Source organism: Mixophyes fleayi, chromosome 2 (genome assembly GCF_038048845.1).
Source record: "Mixophyes fleayi isolate aMixFle1 chromosome 2, aMixFle1.hap1, whole genome shotgun sequence".
In the NCBI taxonomy this organism is placed as follows: Eukaryota; Metazoa; Chordata; class Amphibia; order Anura; family Limnodynastidae; genus Mixophyes; species Mixophyes fleayi.
Genome location: NC_134403.1, coordinates 122,842,369 through 122,867,363, shown reverse-complemented (window position 1 = coordinate 122,867,363; position 24,995 = coordinate 122,842,369). Strand labels below are relative to the sequence as shown.

The following is a 24,995-nucleotide window of genomic DNA, read 5'->3' as shown; positions in this document are numbered from 1 at the left end:
TGGCCTTACAGGTGCCAGCATGCACATGTGCACCAGTGCATATTTTTGTAAGCCGCTGTTTATATAAAAGTCCCTATATCTTGACAGAATTGGAGATGCTTTTTTTCTCTGCTATCAGCCATTTTCTATCTTGAAAGAGAGTCAAGACATATGCTGTGAACTTGAAAAAAAATACCTATGATAACTATGTCAAACATCTTCTCATCAGTTCCTTTTACATGTATAGCAATGTATATTTGTGGTCATTATTGCCTAAGGCTACATTTATTTTAGGTTTAGCAGTCCTTATAGCCTCATCTAACACAGTCACAATAATCATATATGCAGTGTAAATAAAGGATATAAAGCACTAAATCTGTCCAATACTATTTTTTGCCATAGTCGTGTCTTACATCTTTCTTTGTGTTATAACGTATCACCCTGCAGAAACAGAACAGTGCCCATGGCAAAATCTTGGTAGGGGCCCAGCAATGCCATTCTTGTCTCACAGCCCCCCTCTTTGCTCCAAATGGAGCAGAGCGGGGACCTCTTCTGACTGTGTTTGTCCCAGTGCAAGTGCAAAGTGCGCATGTGCTGGTCATAAGATTACTCCACTTTGCACTTTTGAGAGAAGACTGGGGGCCTCGGAGCAGGGATGGACTGGAATTGCAGGGCCCCACACACGTCTGCCCCGTCACCATAGATTATGGAAACAGAACTTACTTTGCCGATACAAGTGTTGGGTCAAAGAACTCGGAGGTGGTTTTATGGGCATACAGGGAGCAACCAGTCAAGGAGCATGCACCTGAAAAACATAGATGCTTCAATATTTGATAATTATTTTACAGAGAGTCTATACACAAGTAGGAAAGATCCATGAGATAGAGAGAAATGTCACCCATTCTTCTCACTTGCCTAAGTTATTAAATAATTCCTATTAGTCCTGATTTGGGCACTGTTGTTACTTTATTGATGACTAGGTACATTACAAATAATACAACTAGTTCAGCCATATTTTGCCTTGTGTATAAAATTATACATTATACATTTCTGTCAAACAGTTTCCCTAAATAAGTCAACGGCATTTAGGTTCCTACCTATCTCTGATAAATTGACTATATTATAGTTTATGAAATAACAATAAAAATGATCAAGTCAAAAATGCATCGACACCCTTATACTCATGGGTGAGAAGTGTCAACAGTAGAATCATGTCCAGTGGCAAGGTAATCTTGAATGTTGAATAAAGGGAAACTATCAGGAAAATTTAATATTCATGTATGGTATGTGTTTTCGGGTAAATTCGTTTTATATAATAAGAGCTTTCCTGATTCTATTTGGTGCACCAATAGCCATTTCTCAGAGTTAGTGGATGGTGTGAGTGATCCATTTGAGTGGGTTTAAAGAGCCATTAGATGGTCTTTGATTGTATTCTCCATTTATCAGAGATTTTAGTCACACTAGAAATTATATTACCTGAAAATATGAAGAGTACTCCAGCTAAACAAGCAACTTTGGCTTTCATCTGGTCAGTGCCTCCTATCCTTGTACATTTCATGCCAGCAAATGCAAATATTGACCCGAATGATCCCAAACATATTGCTGCAATCATGAGTGCTCTGCAGGCCTGCAAAAATCCTGATGGTTTAAAATAATACAAAACTGTTAACATTGGACATGTCTTCCTCATATTAGATAACTTGTTATATTAAAGGGCAAATTTTTTTCATATTAGAAGGCACATCTTCATACTAGAAGATGTGTCTTCCACATATTAGCAGGCATGTCTTCCACATATTAGCAGGCATGTCTTCCACATATTAGCAGGCATTTCTTCCACATATTAGAAGACACAACTTCCTCACATTAGAAAACATATTTTCCTCACATCAGAAAACATGTTTTCCTCATGTTAGAAGGCATTTCACACTCATATCAGAAAACATGTCACCCTCATGTCAAAAGGCATTTCACCCTCATATTAAAACATATATATCCTGTTCATTGTCTCAGGTTTAATCACATGTAATCAAATTAGTAGACCATTTTATTATTATTATTAATTTTTACTTATAAAGGCGCCACAAAGTATCCGTAGCGCAGGACAAGGTCAAACAATGGCACAGTACAAGGTGAAATAGCACAGTACAAGTAACAGTAAGCACTATAACTCTGGGGCTTAGGCTCAGCTAACGAGAGGGAGGGGAAAAGTCAGTACCGGCAGGTAACTTTGGCCCAAGAGGGTGGGCATGGGTGACAGGTTAAGAGCCACTGAGGGGAGCGGAGAGAAGCGAGAGGAGACAGAGGGCAGAAGGACCAAGAGGAGGAGAGCTGAGTAGCTGGAGAGCGCAGTTAAAAATGATGGATACAGGAGGTAGGAGAGCCCTGCTCAAAGGACCGTACAATCTAAAGGGAGGGGAAGACAGACAGACACAAGGATGAGACGGAGAGATGGGAGAAATGGAGATGGAGTCGAGGAAGGGGGAGTAGGGAAGAAGGGATGAGAGAGAGAGGTAGCCGACCGGTGGGAGGTTAGGCATGAGACTGGAAGGCTTTTAAGAAAAGGTGGGTTTTTAGTGTTCGTTTGAAAGAGGACAGATTAGGGGAAGTTCTGATGGAGCGGGGGAGCATGTTCCAATATAGGGGAGCGGCGCGGGAGAAGTCTTGGATACATGCGTGAGAAGAGGTAATCAGAGGGGAAGAGAGGCGACGATCGTTGGACGATCGCAGAGGGCGGGATGGAGTATGAATAGAGATAAGGTTAGAGATGTAAGGAGCATGGAGTTGGCGAGGGCCTTGTAAGTAAGAGTAAGGAGCTTGAAAAGGATTCTGTAGGGGAAGGGGAGCCAGTGAAGGGCTTGGTAGAGTGGGGAGACAGAGGTGGAACGGCGAGAGAGGAAAATAAGCCTAGCAGCGGCGTTAAGTACAGATCGAAGAGGCGCGAGATGAGAGAGGGGGAGGCCGATAAGGAGAAGGTTGCAGTAGTCCAAGCGGGAGATAATCAGAGCATGGACGAGAGATTTGGTGGCATCCTGGGAGAGGAAGGGCCGAATGCGGGCAATGTTGCGGAGCTGGAAGCGGCAGATTTGGCGAGAGAGTGAATGTGAAGGGCAAAGGAGAGAGAGGAGTCGAGGATGACACCTAGGCAGCGGAGTTGGGGAACAGGGGAGATGGAGGAGTTGGCAACAGTGATAGAGGTCAGAGTGAAAGGAGGTACGAGAGGGAGGAAAGACAATGAGTTCAGTTTTAGCAAGATTGAGTTTAATAAATCTAGAGGACATCCAGGAGGAGATGGCGGAGAGGCATGTGGATACCCTGGAGAGAAGGGACTCTCTCTCTCTTCACATGTGGGACAGGTCCCACATGTGAAAGTGGGACCTGTGTGGGTACTAGAGTTGTGGTTAACTCTTTTGGACAGTCACCCCCAAGGCAGACTTATTTGTTTGCTGATGTGAATGAGTTCTCTGTACAGTGCTGCGGAATTAGTGGTGCTATATAAATAAATGATGATGATGATGATGATGAGGGTAACTAGTAGCTCAACTCGAATCTTTGCACTCACCTTATGGGGCATGTCTAACACCACATTGCCTGCTGTACTACCAAGTAACCAACTGTGAGTAGCTGCATAGATACTACTGTTGTTATCATTTTTAATAAACAGAAGCCTGTTTAAGTTACAAAAGTGTTGTGGCTTAACATCCATATTAACACCGCTGAACACCTTTATTAACATCAAAAGGTATAACCAACAATGAAAACTTTGCTTTTTTTTTATTCGCAACTGTATGAGATGCGTAGATCACTACCAAGCATTACCCGGTATCACACCTTATGATATTTCTGCTGCATTTTGCTGCTAATTGAATTGGTACCTTCATTTGTAAACGTTGTTCTGTCTAGATACAATAGTTATTCCTTGTATTCTGCAAAAATGTACAGATGCCCCTAATATGATCTTTTCTGGCTCACTAAAGTATTAAGGTAATCATGTGTGGAGGTTTGATGACTTTAGTATTATATCTACAACTGAAAACACTGGGAAAGTTGTACAGTATTCCTAAGAATTGAATAAGAAGGCCAATTTGTTCAATCTGTACGGAAAACAGTGTTTCTCTCTAGATATTTCAACAAAAGAGGTCTAGCAGATTAATGAGGTAGAAAATATTTTCTTTGTTTCTCAGTCAAGTTGCATTTTGCTGAGTCACAGTGTGTAAGGCACAGCCAATCCCACATAGAGTACCTGGAGTCCTATTTTTTTTGTACACCAGAAAGATGTAGATAATGAACTGTATATGAAGGAGTATAATTATCATAATAAAATTTTGGACTAATATGTGCATCGTTATGTACTTATTGAAATTAAATATATCTATATTTGTTATATTCTATGTTGTAAGTAAAATTTGTAGAACAATTTAAAAAAGAGAATTTAACCTCTAATCTACTCCTCCCCATTGAGCATGTAGGTATCAGAAGGTTGGGACTCGCTACCTTCGGACCTGATACAAAGTAACCCATATTAGTGCTTGTTCCCCCAAACCCAGCAGCTAATAACTACAGACACAGAGGGGCTCATTTAGAGTAGGACACAAGGCGCATTTTAAATATAAAATATGCTTTTTTGAACTTTACATGCATGTGAAAAATAAGTATCCTTAAGTCCATATTATACTATTTTGTAAGTTGTGTCAAGTACAGTAAAGGTGTGTTTATTACATACTTGCGCTCTACTTAGGCGTAGAGACGGCAACATATATGCCTGTCAGAAGGGGTACCTGTTGCGGGTGCTCCATCAAGCACAGACCTTTGGTGGTCATCACAGCACAGACCTTTGCAGTTAAATAAAAATTATTTAAATAAATTAATTAAAAAAAAATAACACCACCTGCCCCCACCCCCCCTAAAAAAAAAAAGCACTCCCACCACCAGCTCTCATAGCGTGGGGTCTCATGAGGTCAACCAGCCATAACCTGGAGCTCAACTGCTTCACTATAATTACAAGTGGCAGCATGACCTGGCAGCCATGAAAAGGCTGGAACTTGTGGAACATACCCCGATAGTTCAGGGATGCCAGGCTGAAAGTATTCAACCTCCTAAAAGGTCAACAGATTTGTCTCTATTACAAATGACACTTAAATAGATGTTTCCGACAGTATTTTATTGTGAACCAGTTGGCTATTAAAGTAAATTTTCATAATTCATTATTTGTCTACAGATTTTTTTAAAAAAAAAAAAAACAAACAAACTGAAAAATGCTGTTTGTGTAAGTATTCAACCCCTGTGCTATGAAAGCTCTAAGTTTACAGGAAGATATTGCCCTATCGCAGTGTTGGATCAATTGTGAGGAAATGTAAGTTAGGTCAGCTATTACTTTGAAAGAGCTACAGAGTTCAGTGGCTGAGACTGGAGTGAAGGTCAGCCATATCAAAAGCTCTGCATTAACTAGCCTGTATGGGAGTTTGGCTAGAAAGAAGCCATTACTGAAGAAAAACCATATCAAACCACATCTGGAATGACCCAGCTAAAAAAGTTTAGTGATCAGATGAGGTAAAAATGCCCTTCCTCAGTGTGGACTGGGCATCTTGTTAAAATTGAAGGATGGATGGATGGTGTAAAATACAGGGAGATACTGCAAGACAACCACTAAAGCTAGGGAGAGAGCTCACCTTTCAGCAGGACAATGGTCCCAAGCACAAGGCCAAAGCAAAGTGGTTGAAGAGCAAAAAGGTGAATGTTCTACAATGACCAAGTCAAAGTCCAGGGGGTAAATTTATCAAGCTGCAAGTTTCCAGTAGGTTTGAAAGTGCAAATGTTGCCTATAACAACCAGATTCTAGCTAGCATTTTGTAGAATGTACTTAATAAAAGATAACTAGAATCTGATTGGTTGCTGTAGGCAACATCTCCACTTTTCAAACCCATCAGAAAATAGCAGCTTGAATAAATTTACCCCCCGATCTCAATGCAATTGAGAATCTGTGTTACTATTTGAATATTTCAGTCCACTAATGCCAACCAAATAACCTGACCAGCCTGGAGCAAATCTGCAAGGAGGAATGGGCAGAAATCACTCCCAAACATTATGAAAACTTAATAGAAACGTACCATAACAGACTTAAATCTGGTATTGCAGCAAAAGATGGTTCTACATAAAACATCAATGGACTGTGTATGGAAAGGAAGCCCTGGTGTTCATGCTGTCCATAGTGTTGAAATAAAATAGGGCTATTTCTGATATTTAAATAGATTTTCTAATGTTGTCCACCAGGCATACTAGAAGGAGTGCGAGTCAGTGTGTGTATAATAGAGGGAGGGTTAGTCAGATATATTGATTATGTGGCTTCTATAAATATATTTCCTTTGTGACAAGTTATCCTATTTTTCTGGTCTTTTCCCCTTCTGAGTTTTACTTTTGCGGTATATACACATATGCACACACACAAATACACACAGCTGAATTACAATGAAGTTTTAGTGGCAGAGGTCTCACAAATTTCTTATTCTGGAGCCTCCACTATCCTTAACAAGTCCCTGAAAATGACCAGCAGGCAATTATTAGACAAGAGCACCTTCATTTGAATGAGGGAAACAAGAGAACTCCATGTTTTTCTGAGCCAGACATAAGGATACTCCAAAAACATACTAGTAGGGTAATTGGCTGCTGACAAAATTAACCCTAGTTTGTGTCTGTCTGTGTGTTAGGGAACTTACACTGTGGAGCAGGGACTGATGTGAATTACAAATATTCTCTGTACAACGCTGCAGATTTGGTGGCACTATATAAAGAAATGATAAACATAATATTGAGGCTTTGAAAGAGCCTCCTCCTATCCCTGGCAATTTAACTGTTTGATGCATAGTGGGTATTTGTGCACGGGCATCATGACACCATGACGTGACATGACTCTGACACTGCATTGGCTCTTCTGTTGCAGCACTAAAAGAAAATCCACCAATCACAGGGTTAATGGAGCCACAGAGAAGGGTGTAACTACTATAGGCACAGGGGGTACAGCTGCTATGGGGCTCACAGCTGAAGGAGGATGACATTCTCTGAAAAAGCCCTATGTGTATATGTGCATTTTTCACCATTGGGCGATGCATCAGGGTTCTTACAAATATTTCCTATGAGGCCCACAAATGTCTAGTTACACCCTTTTCCACATACATTCTTTTGGACCTTTCTTGCAGGCTATGATAGGACCACAATTATTAATGAAGAGAACCAAGACATGGAGATCCATTATTCCAACACATATGCATGTATTAAAATAAATAAAGTGTAGCGAGTTAAAAACTGTACCTTGGGACTAATCTCAGGCATAGACTGCGAGGGATAGCTAGTCTATTATAACTACTCATAACACAATGACTTGCTGCTTATCAGAAAGAGGTAATTAATTCACCAGAGACTATTTTGTGTAACCTTATCAGAAAACTAAAAAGTAATTGAATTAAATTGAATCCAACTAAAAGTAGGTGAGCACAGTGGGTGTGGTTTGATCGGGCATGGCGTAAGACACATGGTGCTTGCTCTCTTGCCAAAATCCTGCTTTAAGTCCGTCCTCTCACACACTGAAAGCACTGTATCTTTACTTCATCCCACTTGCTCCGTGTTCCTAGATACTTGCATTAACTGATTTTGTGCCTGGAATACCTGTTGTGGAGTTTTGACCAAGAAAAGACTTGCAGTTGTTGCTGAACCCCCCTCCCCAGGAGCGGACTCTGCTGACCACCAATTTTATGAGGACCTTGTGCAGAGTTACCTGCGCGGTGATCTCGGCTGTATTCTGCAGTGGAGTCTCCTGATTGGCAGCCTTTTTGGGTGCTTCTGGACTCCATTCCAGTCCCCTCCTCCTCAGGGCTATCTTTTCCATTGGGCATGATGGGCAGATGCCCAGGGGCCCCATGGGGAAGGGGGCCCCATAGGCAGGAATCTTAATTAGAATAAATAATCCTGGAAAAGAAAAAAACTGCAAAAAAAACCTTCAAGGGTCACTGAGCAAGTACATCTATCTATCTCTATATATCTATATCTGTATCTCTAAACCTATATATATATATATGTATATATGTATATATATATATATATATATATATATATATATATATATATGTAAGGGCCCCGGTGCACCGCTTTGCCCGGGGGCCCATAATGTTGCTAAGATGGCCCTGCTCCTCCTCTGGTGTGTGGAGGCAGGAAACGGTCATCTTTCTAAATGACAGAAAGGAAATCCAGCGATGACCGGAGGTGCGCACTCTTAGTCTGCTCTGCTGCAGTTCTGATCCCTGACTCCCGCTGCTGTGTTCCGCTGACTGCTGTCTCTTTGATTAATTATCCCAGGTGCGCGCGGTGGCTGCAGGGACTGTCTGCCTCTGAGGGCTGTGTGGTGGAAGACAGGGTTCATATTCTTATGCATCCTGACTGCCCCTTTTCAATGTCTATGGCTTCTTCATACTCATATTGAGAAGAGCTGCCTTAAGTATACCACCGCTGTTGAGTGTGGGCTGTGCTTTTGCGATAAATATTGTGCAGCCTCAGGATGTGCTTGGAAACAATTTGTCACTCATCCAGTATATCGGCAATACAGTGACACAATATACTACACTGCACCTAAAACCCAGTTACCATTGAAGGGTATTCAGATATTTACATCTCCTATGTCTGTAAGCTCTTCTGGGATGGGGATGAGGAGTTGGACTATTATACACAGGAATGCCACGGTTATGATGCTATAGTGCCTATCTGCCATTGCTCCTGCAACCATTTGCTTCAGTTAATTAACTGTAAACTCCTCTAGGTCCTGGGTTTGGAGTTGTGCTGCCCTCAGCTGGTACCTTGTGGAAATTGTCGATACAGGGCCTGCTATAACTGTATATGCTCTCCTATTTACCCATCCATCTGTAAACTCGTCTGGGCTGCAGATGTGGAGTTGCCTTGCTTTTTTATGCACCTTCAAACTGTTGCACAAAACATTGTATAAATCTCTCTGTAAATCTTTCCAGAAGTCTTCCTTGCTACCCTAATCCTTAGAGCTGTAATTATGGGAAAAACCAACACTGCCACTGCAGCTGCCAAACTTGAAAAATATGCTTGTGGTTCCTCCACTTCTACATCTGCAGAGGCTGCTGGAGCTACCAGGCCCCCTGCTGCAATGACAGACTCCCCTCCGACTGCTGCGGAAGATCCTTTTTCTATTCAGCAGGTCCTACAAGCCATTACATCTTCGGAAAAAAGACTTGCATATCGTATTGGGGAGGTTCAGGCGGATCTATCTCTTATCTGTCAGGACATGTAGAGGATGAGAGAGCGAGTGGATGAAGCTAAGTAGCGAATATCCAGGCTAGCAGACACTAATGCACCCATGAAATGGAATATGACTGAGCTGACTAAACAGGTTAACATCTGTAAGCAAAAAATGTCAGATCTTGAAGGGCGTCTGCATAGAAACAATCTACTCTTTGTTTGTCTTCCTGAGAGAGCGGAGGGCCCCAATCCGGAGGCTTTCTTAGAATCCTGTCTGATATCTGTGTTTTGGGAAGAAGGCCTTTACTGCGCAGTTCACGGTTGAGTGGGCTCACTGACTTCCTCCTCAACTTCCACAACCGGGAGCCCCGGCTTGGACTTTTATAGCAAAGTTGCTGCATTATCGTGGTAGAGATGCTGTGCTTCAACTGGCTCGGACCAAGGGCCCACAACATTATGAAAATCAACCTGTATCAGTCTTTCCTGATTTTGCTCTTGATGTTCAGAAAAGTAGAGCCTAGTTTGTATATGTGAAGCGACAGCTTGGAGACCTGCAGCTTCAGTATGCCATTCTGTTTTCCTGCTCAAATGCGCGTGGTTGCTGATGACCGCACTCACTTCTTTCCTACACCCAGAGAGGCGATGGACTTGCTGGATGGCAAGGTTCGGGCTGATCCTCGGTGAAATGGAGATCGTTGGATGGAACTGTTGCTAATCAATCAGGTCTAGGGTCGGGGGACGACCCTTTAGTCTGTTGTACTAGAAAGTTATTATTGTTAAGCTTGTGAATTCTAGCAAGTATCTCTATATACAGTGTGTGAGATCTAATATTGCAGGGGGACTTCGATTCTTTGCCTGGAACGTGCAGAGACTCAATGAGCCTTCAGCCCAAATTCCTGTATCCACTGCACCACTCCCCTACCTACCTCCAAAGTGTTAGGAGCCGCGACTCACTGCCTCTCTCCCTGGCATACAACAACTCTTGCCATTCCTCCACTAGTACCTCTCTGTACCATCCTAGATCTAACGCATTGGCTCTGCTTAACCCTTCTGGGCTCCCTGGCATACACTCTACGGCTTCCAGTCTGAAGAACATCTGGAATTAAGTTCACTCTGCCTTAAAATGAGCCTCATTTCACTCCAAAAAAAATTGTGGCTCAACACCGTAGGAGCTGCTATCTCAAAGTGTGTCAGAAGGTGTGGTGAAATATGTGGTAAAAACAAAACCCCTAGGAACCGTTCTTCGGGTCAGCTTATGCCTTTATCTGTTCCTACAAGACCTTGGACACATTTGTTGATGGATTTTATTGTGGAGCTCCCTTCCTCAGCAGGCCACAATACTATCTGTGTAGTGGTTGACCGCCACAGTAAAATGGCCCATTTCATACCTTTAACCAGACTCCCTAGTACACAGGCCTTGGCATCCCTTTTTGTCCAACACATCTTTTGGCTCCATGGTTTACCGATGGACATTGTTTCTGACCATGGCTCCCAGTTTATTGCTCATTTCTGGAAGTCCTTCTGTGCACTCCTTGGAACAAACATCAGTCTCTCCTCAGCATACCATCCACAATCCAATGGACAAACTGAAAGGGTTAATCAATCCCTGGAACAATTTTTGCGTTTTTACTCTTCTGAATTTCAGAACAACTGGTTAGCTCTGTTACCATGGGCAGAGTTCGCAACTCTTGCCATTCCTCTACTAGTACCTCTCTGTTCTATTGCAATCTTGGTTACCATCCTAGATCTAACTCATTGGCTCTGCTTAACCCTTCTGGACTCTCTGGCATATGCTCTACGGCTTCTAGTCTGAAGAACATCTGGAAGAAAGTTCACTCTGCCTTAAAACGAGCCTCATTTCACTCCAAACAATTTGCGGATCAACACCGTACGAGCTGCTCTTTCAAAGTGAGTCAGAGGGTGTGGCTCTCCACCCATAATATCAGGCTCAGACAACCCTGTAATAAAACTTGCTCCCAGATTCATTGGCCCCTTTTCCATCATCAAGCAAGTGAATCCTGTGGGTTAAAGCTTCCCCGCTCTCTAAAAATCCCTTACACGTTTCATTGCTCTTTGCTTAAACCTGCCATTTCTTCTAGTATATTTAAGCATGTTCAGTTTCGGAGGCCACATTCAGTTAATGTGGATGGACACCGGGAATTTTTGATAGAAAAAATACTTGATTCCAAGAGAGTTCAGGGGCAGATTCACTTATTGGTCCAATGGAAGGGCCATGGTTTGGAGGAGCGTGCCTGGGTTCCACGGAACCTTCTTCATGCGGATAGACTTATTAGGAATTTCTTCAAGCAATTCCCTAAGAAACCAGGGTGTCAGGGTTCCTTAACCCCTCCTCAAGTGGGAAGGCTACTGTTAGGAGCCGTGGTGGCAGCAGGCACTGCCACGACTCACTGCCCCTCTCCCTGGTGTCCCGGCCATCTCCATGATGAACGGGACGTCACTTCTGGATTCTCGGCCCGACCATTGCTAAGGCGGACGCTGAGTTTGGCTATGACCTTGTCCCTTTGGCGTGTTTTTGACCATTCTACCTGCTTGTGACCCCTGACCTTGGCTTACATCTGACCATCCGTTACCATCTTCTCAGCCTCCTCTGGCCTGCCCCTGCCGTGTTGTTTAACGTACTTGCACTGCTGGGAGATGGATCTGGGTGCTGTTACTGATGAGAATTGGAGCTCTATGTTAGACAGTGCCAGAGAGGCTACCTCCTATACTCGCAATACACAAATTCAGCTATATCTCCTGCCCAGGTTATACTACTCTCCGCATAGGCTGCTCCAGATGGGTGCCAGGTTGGATGCCAATTGCCCGAAATATGGGGGTGACCCTGCTACCTTCTGGCACCTGTTATGGAGCTGTCCTGTATTCAGGAATGTTTGGTCACTGGCGGTGTCTGGTATACAGGATACTAGTGTTGGGATTCCACTGCTATTTCCTAAGACATGTGTTTGGTCTGGAAATTGATCTGCTTTTGGGGAGGAGCAAGACCAGATATGTTCGTAATGTCCTGGCCTTAGCCAAGGTTATTATTGCTAGAACGTGGATGGCTCAGGAGGGACCTGACTTTGATAGCTGGGTGGCTCTAGTTAACGAGGCTGTGGGACATGAAAGGTTTAAGCATGAATCCTAAAATTAAAGATATGGGCGAGATGGGCAAAGTCAAGATATTTAGTGCAGTCCTTGGTTGCTGATTTCGGTCCTGGCTGAGAGTCTCTTTAATCATTATCTTCCTTGCCCCTCCACAGAATAGATGCCTAGCTCCCAGTTGTTGCCGACCAGAGGCACTTACTCTGCAACTTTCCTATGGTTGGCTACTTTCCCTTATGGCGAAGGTGACAATTGAAGTAGAGGGATATAAGTCATTTAATGTATCACATTAATGATCTGTGAATAGTAGTCTACTTTGTATTTCTTGTTATATTCTACTTTTTACATCCATATTTATTAAGTGTGGCTTCAAATGTATATCAGAACTATGTTTTGTTTATTTTTCTTTTTTTCTTGTACTGTTTAAAATATTTAATAAAAATATTTGATTTAAAATAAAAAGTAGGTGACAACAATCCACAGCTCCTTTATTGGTGCTATGCAACTTGTGATTAACTGTTGGTCCAATCGAATTGGTACTAATCTACTAACAATAATATAAAAATCAACAACTATCCAATAACTCCAGGATCCAAGAGCATAACTAACAGCTCCTTAATCAATAATTATTACCAAATATAATTTTACAGCTATGGTTAGCCCACACTGATTTCTATCTTAAAGACATATTGCAACGTACTATTTAGACAAATATTATCATAATGAGATTAGTCTCAATTTACGCTTTTTAACTACACTTTACTTATTTTAATCTTCAATGAGATAAAAGAAGTCCATATTTTAATAAAGAGAAATAAAGTTGTGTTTTTTATATTATTGTAAATTATATGTAATAAAATTCAGACTGTTTAGTGTTTGTGCGCCACAATGTAACACTTGCTCTCTCTTCTGCCTTCGTGAATCCCTACGAATATGTAAAAAGTTTAATTATCATCTTTAACTTCAATAGTATTTTTATTAATTTTTCAGAAATTATGGGGTACAGAAAGAAGAAAGGGATGGGGGGGGGTAAGGAAAGGACACAAAAATAAAAAGGGGGAAGGTTTGAAGGGGTACATAGTGGGGAGGAACACCTTAAACAATTCTGCTGTTAAACCACATTGAACATATGAGGGGAGGAACCCAATAGGATCCCTTCCAATTCGTGAAAGTTACACTAGTCGAATGGTCACCAGGGAACTACTAATAGGAACATTGGGGAGCTTCTCTAAGTGTAGGAGATGCAGGTAGTAAATCAGAGTCTATTCGATTTGGACGCGCTTCCTCTCCGTCCATCACATACACATGCCAGCTGAACCACTTCATTATCGAGGACGAGGTGGCAGTGGAGTAGGGCATCCCCTCTGTCTCCATTTCAAAGCTGAATTGCACCTTGCCACTACTTTCGATATCAAGGGTATCTGTGGTGATTTCCAACCTTGAGCTAAGGAGGCACTTGCGGAAATCAGAATATGGCTAAAGACATATTTAGCATGTGATGGAAACTGGGGGGGGGGGGGGTAGTGCTGCAGTAACGCGACCTCTGGGGTAGGGGAGAGATTTTGTCTAGTAACCTTATTAGCTAACTGGAAGATTTGTACCCAGAACGACTGTATAAGGGGACAGTTCCAGAATATATGTATCAAATCCCCTGGTATATTGCATTGCCACCAGCAGAGTTTCGACTGGGAGGGCCACATTTTATGAAGTCTTGTTGGGGTAAGATACAATCTATTAATTAATTTTATCATCATTTCTGTGTGATTTATACATTTGGACATTCGGAACGAGTTTGTGAAAATGGCTTCCCATTCTTCGCTTTCCAACTCTAGTTGCAGGTCAGATTCCCAGTGCAATTGTATTTTGGTTTTATTTTCTGATGTAGAGGGGAGGGTATAGCGGTACCAGAAGGTAATGCTGGCTCTATTATCTCCTTTTGTTAATTTAGTGAACAGCAAGGGTGGAGGAGTTGTAATAGGTAGACCTAGTCTGGGAAGGGAGTTGAACCAGTGTCTGAGCTGCAGGTATTTATAAAATTCCTGGGAAGGGAGGTGAAATTTTTCCTTTATTTGTGTAAAAGATAGTAGACTCTGATCGTCTAGTAATTTAGAGAATGAGGTTATTCCGTTTGATACCCAAAGGCTGAGATTTAAATTGTGAATTAAATTAGCCACTGCGGCTAAAGAGATATTTTTGTCGGGACCATAGTCATAGAATTAGCCTTTAACACTTTGTCCCACACCACCAGGGAGTCCCTAGTTGTCTTTGGTAATTGGGCATTTACAGGGTGCCAATATTTTGGAACCCAGATCAAATCTGCTAATGGGAAATGTGGGTTAAGAGCTTTCTCCAGGTCTACCCATGGTTTTTGGTGCATCGGAAGTGACCAGTCACGAAGCTGAGAAAGTAAACAAGCCGCATGATATCTGTTCAAGTCTGGTAATGCCAAACCTCCCTGTTGTTTAGGCAAATACATCTGAGAAGTGGCTATTCATGGGGGTTTATGTTTTCAAACGTATAATACCATAACCGAATGTAATTTATCTAATAAAGATTTGGGGATACAAACAGGAATAGTACGGAATAAATACATCATTTTTGGGAGCAACATCATCTTGAAGGCTGCAATCCTTCCCAACCAGGAGACCTCGCTGCAAACCCAGGATTTACTTAGAGTTGAAAGCTGGAGGGTTAAAGATGAAAAATTAAGATTAATCGTATTTTCCAGTGAAGGAGTAATCTGAATACCCAAATATTTCAGTGCTGACATCTTCCATGAGTAACGAAAGGATGTTTTAAGGAGTTGCACCTTCTCCTGGGGAATATTTATTGGGAGAGCTTCTGATTTAGTGGAGTTTAGCTTATAGTATGAAGCTCGGCTATATGTATCTAAAATATTATGAAGGGTCGGCAACGAAGTCCCCGGGTCAGTTACAAAAAGCCAAACGTCATCGGCAAATAGACATATTTTATGCAAGGTATTTTTAACAGTGGCACCAGGAAACAGATGTGAGGATCTAATGGCTATGGCAAGAGGTTTCATTGCCAAGACAAATATCAACGGGGATAAGGGACAGCCCTGTCGAGTTCCGTTTGTGATCGTGAATCTATCCGACAGGAATCCGTTGCTAAACACTCTAGCCGATGGGTGGGAATATAAGGCCAAAATAGCCCTCACGAAGTCACCATGGAATCCAAACCGGAGAAGGGCCCCCTCCATGTAGCCCCAATGTAGTCTATCAAATGCCTTCTCGGCATCGAGGGAGAGGACTAACAGCTCAGACTGGGCCTCTGAGAACCATTCTATAATATTGAGCACTCTTCTTGTATTATCCGAGGCCTGCCGCCCCTGAACAAATCCCACCTGGTCTGGATGGATCAAATTTGGGAGAAGTCCGTTAAGCCTGTTTGCTATCAGTTTAGCATATATTTTAATGTCAGAATTCAGAAGGGCGATTGGCCTATAATTGAGACATGATGCTGGGTCCTTCCCCGGCTTGGGTATAGCGACGATTCGAGATTCTAACATTTCAGAGGGGAATGACCCATGTGTTGTCCCTGCGTTAAATAGTTGCTCTAATATTGGGAGGAGGTCTTCCTGAAACATAACAAAAAAAACATTGATATAACCGTCAGGGCCAGGGGCTTTGTCTCTTGGTAGGTTTTTAATAACTGTTTGTATTTCAGCTTGGGACCAGGGGACAGATAGGGATTTTGCAGTCTCCGGGTCTACTTTAGGGATATGCAAGCTATTTAAAAAACCATCTATGTCTGCCGGAGATGGTTGATGCAATAGGCTATCCTCTTTCAAATTATAGAGTTTAGCATAGTACTGAGCAAACATATTCGCTATACTTTTAGGGTTAAATACCTTTTGTCCACTTTCGTCCACTAGATGTTTAATTCTATGTTTAGCTCGTTGACCCCTACACTTTCTCGCCAAAAGCTTCCCCGCTCTGTTCCCTGCAACATAGAATTTTTGCCTAAGTTTAGTCAAAGCTTGTTGTGTTTTGGCCATCAACAGTTTCTGAAGTTGACCTCGGACCAGTGTCAGTTCATTCTTTAGTTCAGAAGAAGGGCGTTGCTTATTTTGGGATTCTAAGGTTTGTAATTTTAATTTTAGCTCAGTTTGGCGATATGCATTAGCTCTTTTTAATCGGGCACCTGTCTGAATCGCCACTCCCCTCAATACTGCTTTCAGAGCACACCACAAATTAAAAATATTAGTGTCCTCTGGGGCATTATTTTGACAGTATTGATGGAGAGCGTTCTTAAAGTCTAACTTAGCTTCCAGAAGTGTCAATAAATATGCTGGCATGCGCCAGGACCTAGGAGGGTCATACGGTCGGTCTCTATGCCACGTCCACAACACAGGAGCATGGTCAGACCAAGATATTGGTAGAATTTTAATTTGTTTAGTGGCCTGTAATGTCCACTTATCAGTTAAGATAAGGTCTATACGGGAGTATGAATTGTGGACTGAGGAAAAGTATGTGTAGTCCCTGCCACTCAGTTCCGAGGTTCTCCAGACATCATACAGGTCGAACTCTGCTAACAACTTAGAAAAGGCTAAAGAAGGTCCTGGTATAGCGGGAAGAATAGGATTATAAGGAGAGGATGGAACTGGGGATGACCTATCTAGCCTAGGGTCTGCCACAATATTAAAGTCCCCCATAACTATCAATTTACCCTCTTTGTGTTTCTCTATTTCCCGGAACACTCTTCTTACAAAAGGAATCTGACGTGAGTTTGGAGCGTAAAGTGAAACCAAGGTCACTGGTTTGTTTTCTAATAGACCGACTAGAATCAAGTATCTGCCCGCTTTATCTGCTATGGTAGTCTTATTCACATAAGTAACTCTACTGCTAAATAGCAAGGCTACTCCATTACGTTTTAATGGGCCATTTGCCGTGAAACAAGTCGGATAATGGTTATCTCGAAGAATGGGGGGAGCTGCCGCCCTAAAGTGTGTTTCCTGCAGGGATACTATGTCGGCATGCAGCTTGTGGAATGAAGTTAGGGCTAGTCTCCTTTTATTTGGAGAATTCAAACCGCTAACATTTTGCGTAAGAAATTTAACCATTTAGAATAATAAGTGTGTCTATTAATTTATACTGTAAGTAATCTATTGCCCTGTGGTCATTCTTAAAATGGGGTACCCTGTAGCAATGTATATTAGAGTAGGGAGAATGGGCCTCAAGTGAGACAATGGTACCCAAAACAAGAGTATTAGAAGTGGCGACTTTAGTATGTAATGGGGTGTTCCTGATTAAGGGGGAAATAACGGTGGGAACGGGAAACATAGGGAAAAAAAAGGGGAAAAAAACTGAGATAACCCAAAACATTGGGTTAGAGTATTTGCTGTTAGGGAAAGGAAAAGACCAGCAAAATAAGTAACTTGGGGCTGGTCAGGCCAATTATGGCACTCCTCATCCCTGTTAACCCGACAAACCCCCGCAATTTTAAAGAATCTAAAATTAACCGTATCAGATGGAATATATCCAGGGCGAAGAGATATATCAATCAAAACAACATACCAGCAAAACATTGACACAGTACAAAAATAGTACCTTAACCGTTAACTGTAACCTATATATAGACAGGTATCCAACTCTTTTGCTTCCAGGGGCGGAACGCGGTGTCCTCCAGCGACATCCAGCACCTGCAGTAAGTAACGTAACCAGATATAAAGACACATAACACATAACTTAGTGAAAACAAAAAGGCATTTTTAAGCATGGGTGCTTAGATGACTCCAGATAGTCCCTGGCGAGTCGTCCCCCGGAAACTGTAGATCATGTTTGAGTAGCCGCACAATCCGTATCCCGGAGATCATGTTGATATAGGGCTTCCCGAATATTTACTCAAATGTAGAGAGATCAGGACCATTAAGGCCCATTAGAATATTCATTTCGACCAGTCCTGTCTCACGCGGGAACTAGGAACTGAAGCAGGCTCCTGAACAGGGACATTCCAGGTTTTCAACCGAAGAAATAGTGTGAGTAGAATTATTCCTCCTAATGATTAATTTGACTGGGAATCCCCATCTATATATGATGTCTTGGGCTCTTAGAGCTTTCGTGATTGGTTGAAAGGATCTCTGTTTAGAAAAATCGTAGCCATAGAGAAGTCTTGAAATATCTGAAGATTCTGAAGGAATTCAGCTTTATCTTCCAATCTGGCCACTCTCAAGATACGTTCTTTAGTTTGAAAGAAGTGGATTCTCATAAGTGTATCTTTAGGTAGGTCATCCGACACTGATCTTGGTCTGGGAAGCCTATGTATGCGGTCAACCATCAAGTCCTGTTCAGTCGCGTCAGGCAATAGTTTACGAAAAAGATCCAATGCATAGGGGAGTAGTTCAGCTGAGGTAATGGAATCTGGAATACCCCGAATCTTGATGTTATTCCGTCTGGATCTATCCTCCATATCCGCAAATTTGTCCCGAAATTCTGCTTTCAAGGTTTCATGTTCCGTTATGAGATTATTGTGTGAGGCCGCCAGTTCCTCCATTTTGTCTTCAATGTGGCCAGTACGACCACCTAACTCAGCAACTTCCCTCTGTATCTCCCTGATCGACGATCTCATTTTTGATAGTATTTAGATTTAAAGGTGGAGAACAGGTGCTGCATAGCCTTGATCGTGATAGGACCCTCAGAATCCGGGTTGTCAGTAGGGACCACACCGTGAGCTGCCCCCTGAGTAGCTGGCGTAGCATCGGAGGTCTTGGTCCTGGATGTCTCCAGCCTCTTAGAGGTACCTGCTTCCAGGGTAGAAACCTGTGGTTTGAAGAATTGAACTGGTGAAGCAGATGAGATGCCTTTCGCATTTTTTTTCGAGGCCATTCCGGCGTCACTCAGGAAGAGCTACAATAAGATAGAAAACTTTCCAAGACACTGGTTGCGCAGGAGCACGTATTATGATAAGTGGTATGTTGTTAAAGCAGCGTTAGCTCTGGTCGGTTGACATTGAAGATAATTAGTTCAGAGATATTTCGGTTGACATGGGTAGAGGGACCCCCTGCAATCACGCCATGTGTATAAGTGGCTTAGACATATTTCAAAGATGTAAAAGGCTCAAGGTTATCACAGAAAGGAGCTATATTTTTAAAGCAGCCACCAGTTGGCAGTGTTGCCTTATTTTTGCCTCCGTCTAGAGAGAAACTGAAATTTAGTGTAGAGAGCACTTCAGTGTTACAGTGTTACAGCACTTCTAATGCCTGCTTTTGTGGGGGGACACGGGCACAATACCTTAGCCGGCCAGTCAGCAGCTCTGGTGGTAGTGGAGCAGATAAGACTCTGTTCGCTGCCATATACAGCAACTCCTCTCCCTCAGATCTGCATATCTGCATGTGCAGCGCCTGCTGAGTCGGTCCCTGCAGTTCTCTCCGGTCCCCAGCTGCCGCTGAACACTCTGCCGGGATGTAGCTGGCCTCTACAGGTTAGTGCAGTTCCCTGATATCACGGCCGGATGTGACCGCGGCCGGGCGCCATGTACAGCAGCAGGCCCCACACCTCTCTCCGTCGGTTTGCAGGCTTTCCTGTCACTCTCCGTGTGAGCAGTTGGCACACTTATCTAGCGGTCCGCAGCGGGGATCAGCAGGCTTGATTTGGGGTCTCAGAAGTCCCGATGTAAGTGGATTAGGGCACCTTTTCCCCGGAGCTTGCCAGTCAGGCGTCTACCTCCGATGGCGTCCAAACCACGCCCCCTAATTATCATCTTTAAATGCTGATCCTGACACTTAGTTCTCACTGCGCAATTTGTCCACACACAAAGGTTGTCAAATTGGATGAAAGTTGGGCCAGATTAGTTTCTGCAGTACTGGGGTCTGTTTGTATGATTGATGAGGACAACACCATCTTCCACCATCGAAATGCCCAATAGAAACCTGTTTGATTTCAGTTAGATTATTATAGGTCCAATATGAATAATGCAGTTTATGCAGCTTGTTCAGGAAGTAGCCTCACATCCACATCCTCCATGTCTCTATACACAAACACCATGTTAAACCTGTGCAATCAAAGGTGTATAAAAGTTGCACTGATGTACATAAACACATTCTATTTAGTGTGTTAAATTATTAAAAAGTAATTAAAAGGAAATCAGCTTTCATTCTAGAGAAGCATATACTTTCTATAAAAAGGAGGTATGAAACCATCCATTGCCTGTAAGCCAAGAACTGTGCTCTAAAATCCCCATGAAAACCATGACTGCTGAAGAAGGTAAACCCTGGCGTTTCACAAAAAAGTATACAGAAATACTCAAAAAACAACATTGAGAGATCAACAATTTTGTATGGTATATTATTTAGAAAGATAGGTGATGTATTGTTCATGTGAACCAGGCTGCAGCACTACAAAGTGTTTGGAAAGTAAATTTATAAATAAATGTATTAATCAAAATGTATAGCAAAATTGTAAACAAATAGTATATGTGAAAATAAAAAAAGAACAGAAGAGCGCTGGTTAAGGTGAATTAAAATTGATTATTACTTATAAATTGAACTATACATTTATTGTTATAAAACAATTAAAATCATTTAAAATAACTATATATATATATATATATATATATATATATATATATTGTAGTTCAATAGATTAATCACAATGTTGGCAAGTGACAGCAGCAGAAGCTATAGTAAAAAACAAAGTTTCTCTGAGTCAAAGTTGGCAATTAGCTCATATTATTGGGTCAGTCATATGAATACAAATAGTTAAACCCACAAGTATCCAGATTCCTTCCGATATTTGATGATGATTTAATTATTGTTAATTCATTAATTGTTATTCAGCTCATTACTATAAGCGTTATTGTGGTTTTTATTATATCCAGACTTTTTTCAGCTTCACAGAAGCCAGATCATCATCTAGTTACAAGTACAGAAACAATATACTGTGGACAGCAAATTTTTTTGGCTTCTCAATTGTTTCCTAATGGACTGTTTTTGTAGTTGTAAATATTAATGGGATTATTCCCTAAAAGGGATGGATGGTCTCTGTTTTTTTGCATCTTATACTTGAACTAAGAGGTGTTTTACATAGCGCTATTTCATTTAAATCCAAGGGGCTAGATTTACTATCAGGCGTGTTTGTAAACCCGCTGACTTTCGGCGGGTTTGGCGGCGGTTTAGCCATCGCCGGATTTACTAAGGCTAAACCCTCCGTCCAAACGACCAGAAAAGATGTTTTCAAACCCGCCTCTGTATAAAGCGCCATGACGGTTTCAACAATGTTCAACATACAAACAGCCGGATTTACTATTAGGGGGTTTATAAAGCCGCCGGAAAACCGCCATTCAAAAGACCAAAATGAAAGCGCTGCTTGTGAGCGGCGTGATGGTTCAAACAGTGTGCTGTTTCAGGTATTTTGCCAATCAGACCATAAGAGAAAGGCCTATTTCATGTCCATCGACCCATTAGGACTGTGTATAGAAAATGGCCAAAGTGTCATGAAATTTCAGGCTATTTTTTTTTTTTTTTCCATTATTTTTTCACATAGTATGATTGCATAGTAAAAGCTCATTTCACCTTTCCTTTTCTAGTTGTTTTGTACTTTCCAAAAAACCACTAGAATACTGTTGCCTCAAAGAAATTAGGATGGGAATTGTTGCATTACATAGTTAACCCTTATTTTAATGCTAATGTAATCCACATGTGAAAAATGTTTTTTCTGCCTGAAGCAATCACAGACAATCACCGTCTATTGCCCAGCAGTTAATCATGATGCTTACAAAAAGGGCCCCTCATTATTTGGCAGGTGTGGGTTTGTTGGAGAATGGCTTTTGCAGGTAATGTGGTGCATTCTTGCCTGTGTATGTTTGCAGCTTTTTACCTGATGGAGGCAGAAAGGCGCCAGGAGGAGGAGGATGAACAGCAGTTGGCATCTGTTCCGCGAAGCCTGCAAAGACCCCGCACTCCACGTGCATTTCCAGTGCGTTTGAATCTGGAGTCTTTGGCTGATGTGGAGGTAGTACAAATGTTTCGCCTCAATCGTACTAACCTCATGGCACTGTATGAGCAAGTGAAGGTTGATTTGGAGCCTATAACCAGCCACTCTAATGCAGTGTCAGGACTACACAAACTACTGTGTGCAGTTCACTTTTTGGCAACAGGTTCCTTTCAATCTGTGTCCTGCACATTTATGCCCCCTACAATTTCAGCCGGCATTATCTGGCGCAGCTCCTCCTCATATGTGGTGTACTCCATACGAAGTGGGGGGCCACTGCCCGTGCGCCTTGTAGACCTCCTTTCCTGGGCCATCTTCTCTTTAAGCCTCCTCTAAATATCAGAGAAGCGCTTGCGGCAGTGTGCCACTGTCCGCTTCAGTGGGCCCACCGCGTTCACGGCATCACAGACACGCCCCCACAATTGGTGACGCCGCCTTAGAGGAGTCTGGGCTGCCAGGTTGCCTAGGATGACCTCGTAGCAGGGAATGATATTGTGCACCAACACACAATTCTCATCATGTGAGAAGCGCACATTCCTCCCTGTCTTGGTTTTCCTGCCCTGTCCTGTCTCCTCAACCTCTCCCTCTCCCTCCTCTGACCCCTCAACCTCCATCTCCCTCTCCTCAGCCTGTTCTCCCCTCCTATCTCTGGACATAATGACAAATAAATGCCAAACACAGAAAACACAGAAAGACTTACAAACACAAAGGACAAACTACACTAAATACAGACACACTCTCCACACAGGCACACACAAGTAACACAGACAAAGGACAAGTCAAATACAAAAAATACAAGACAGAAAATAAATGTGCAAAACAGAAAAATACCACAGGACTACTCACACTTCAATCAGATATCGCTCCACCAATCCAACCAAACTCCAACTCTCACCAACTCTCACAAAGCACAAACCAACTAACTCCTCTCTCAAAACTCCTCAAAACCCTATCAGAGAAAAAAGTGTCAGGCCAGTGGTTTATATAGGACTTGTGATGTCAAATCTCCTGAGTTTGAAAATAGCCAATAGTAACAGGCCAGGAGACAGGTGTAATTTTCAAAAAAAACGCCTTTACACGAAAGCGTCATTTAAAGCAAAAGCGCCATGTTCTATTCAAAGCCGCCGGCGGCTTTGAGCATTACATCCCGCCGTGACATCGCCGGCGGCTTCAAATTGAAGCTGAAATGCGCCCATTAGTAAATCCGGCTGTTTGCAATGCAAACCCGCCGGAAAACCGCCGCGATGCATGGCGGCTTCAAGGCGCCATGCATCACGCCTGTTAGTAAATCTAGCCCAAGGTCTTACTAAGGTTGGCAGTTTAATCACCGAATGAAGAGAATTGCATAATTGGTCTCAATATGTGTTGGACCTAATCCTTATATGGAACTTCTCTTGGATAACGCTATTTGTTCAAACAAATGAATTATCTCTATAGTCTGGATATACAATAATTAAATAATATATGTTGTTAAGGTAGCTAAGAAATACTTTCTATTTATCTGTGAAGTTGGCTCTTACCTACAATATATATGTAATAAAATTTGTATGTCTTAATCATAGCAGAATACTGCTACCTCCGATACTTTCATGCAAACTTACATTTCATCATCAACATATATTTATATAGCTCCAGGAAATTCCATAGCACTTTAACATTGGGAAAAAACAGCCATTCGATCTTCATATTTGAGTGGAAAAATGTAGTCAATGATCTTAAAAAGTAGAGCACTTCTTTCCATGTTAATAATTTTTAAAGACTGGCCTGAAAATCAGACATGTCGAAAATACCATCATATTCTCATGCGGTTGTTCCCAAAAATAATTTTTTTATCTCAAACAGCAACCAAGAAAGTAAAACAAGTTCACCAAACACCTTATATATATTTTTCATTGACTATACAGTGAAACCCCTCAAACAGCATTCACATTTGAAGATGGATAGTTAGTATTTGTATTGTCTGTAGAAATATTTTTTCCTCTCAGTAATTACTAAAACACACCTTAAAACCTAATATATGTGACATGGCAAATACTGTGAAGCAGATTAAAGGATAGCTCCATCAAGATCTAAAAAAATTGCTTTGTGTGGCGTTAAACAAGATTAAGAAAATAACTGCTCTCCTCTGATCTTGCTGTATCGGAAAATCAGGGTACAGGAGGTAAGATTTAGTTATTTTATTGATGTCAGCTTACTACTACATATTTTGTTTTTTTTATGTTATCCTTTAAGGCAGTAACTAATTAAAAACATCCATATAATATTTTTGTATCTCTTAAAGGCATGAAGTATATCTTGTAGCTGCTTTTAAAAGAGGGACTGTACTAATTCTTGGTATGCTCATGCTTTTATTGTGCAAGTGCTACATCGACTTTCTGGCATTTGCTATGTATCTACAGTTTTGGGTTTGCAGACACTATGGAAGATATGCATTGTGGTAACAGCATAAATGTCACTACAAAGTCCAATCTACTTTCAACTTTTCATTACTTGCAACTTTTATGTTTTTCTCTTAATACACTGCTTAGCTTTGCCACATGTATGTCTTAAATTAATCATGTGAGCAAGGGGACATTAGGCATGTCTAATTACATGTTACTTTTGTCTTTGAAACTTTATCTCACATTGTTAGACGTGCACCTTGAAATTCCTTTCTCTGCCAAAAATACAACTGAAAGGTGCAAAATACATCCCATTATAAGTACAATATGAAGCCTG

General features: G+C 41.8%; 1 protein-coding gene across 2 annotated transcripts in view; it reads right to left on the bottom strand.

The window, feature by feature from the left end:
* CLDN10 (claudin 10) overlaps positions 1-24,995 on the bottom strand; it is a 35,536-nt gene that overhangs the window by 4,340 nt on the left and 6,201 nt on the right. For both annotated transcript variants that reach the window (XM_075198045.1, XM_075198044.1), the window contains 2 exons: positions 1,456-1,617; positions 703-784 (listed from right to left, as the gene is read on the bottom strand). In XM_075198045.1, coding sequence (XP_075054146.1) covers positions 703-784; positions 1,456-1,617 — 244 coding nt within the window. The remainder of the gene's footprint in view (positions 1-702; positions 785-1,455; positions 1,618-24,995) is intronic.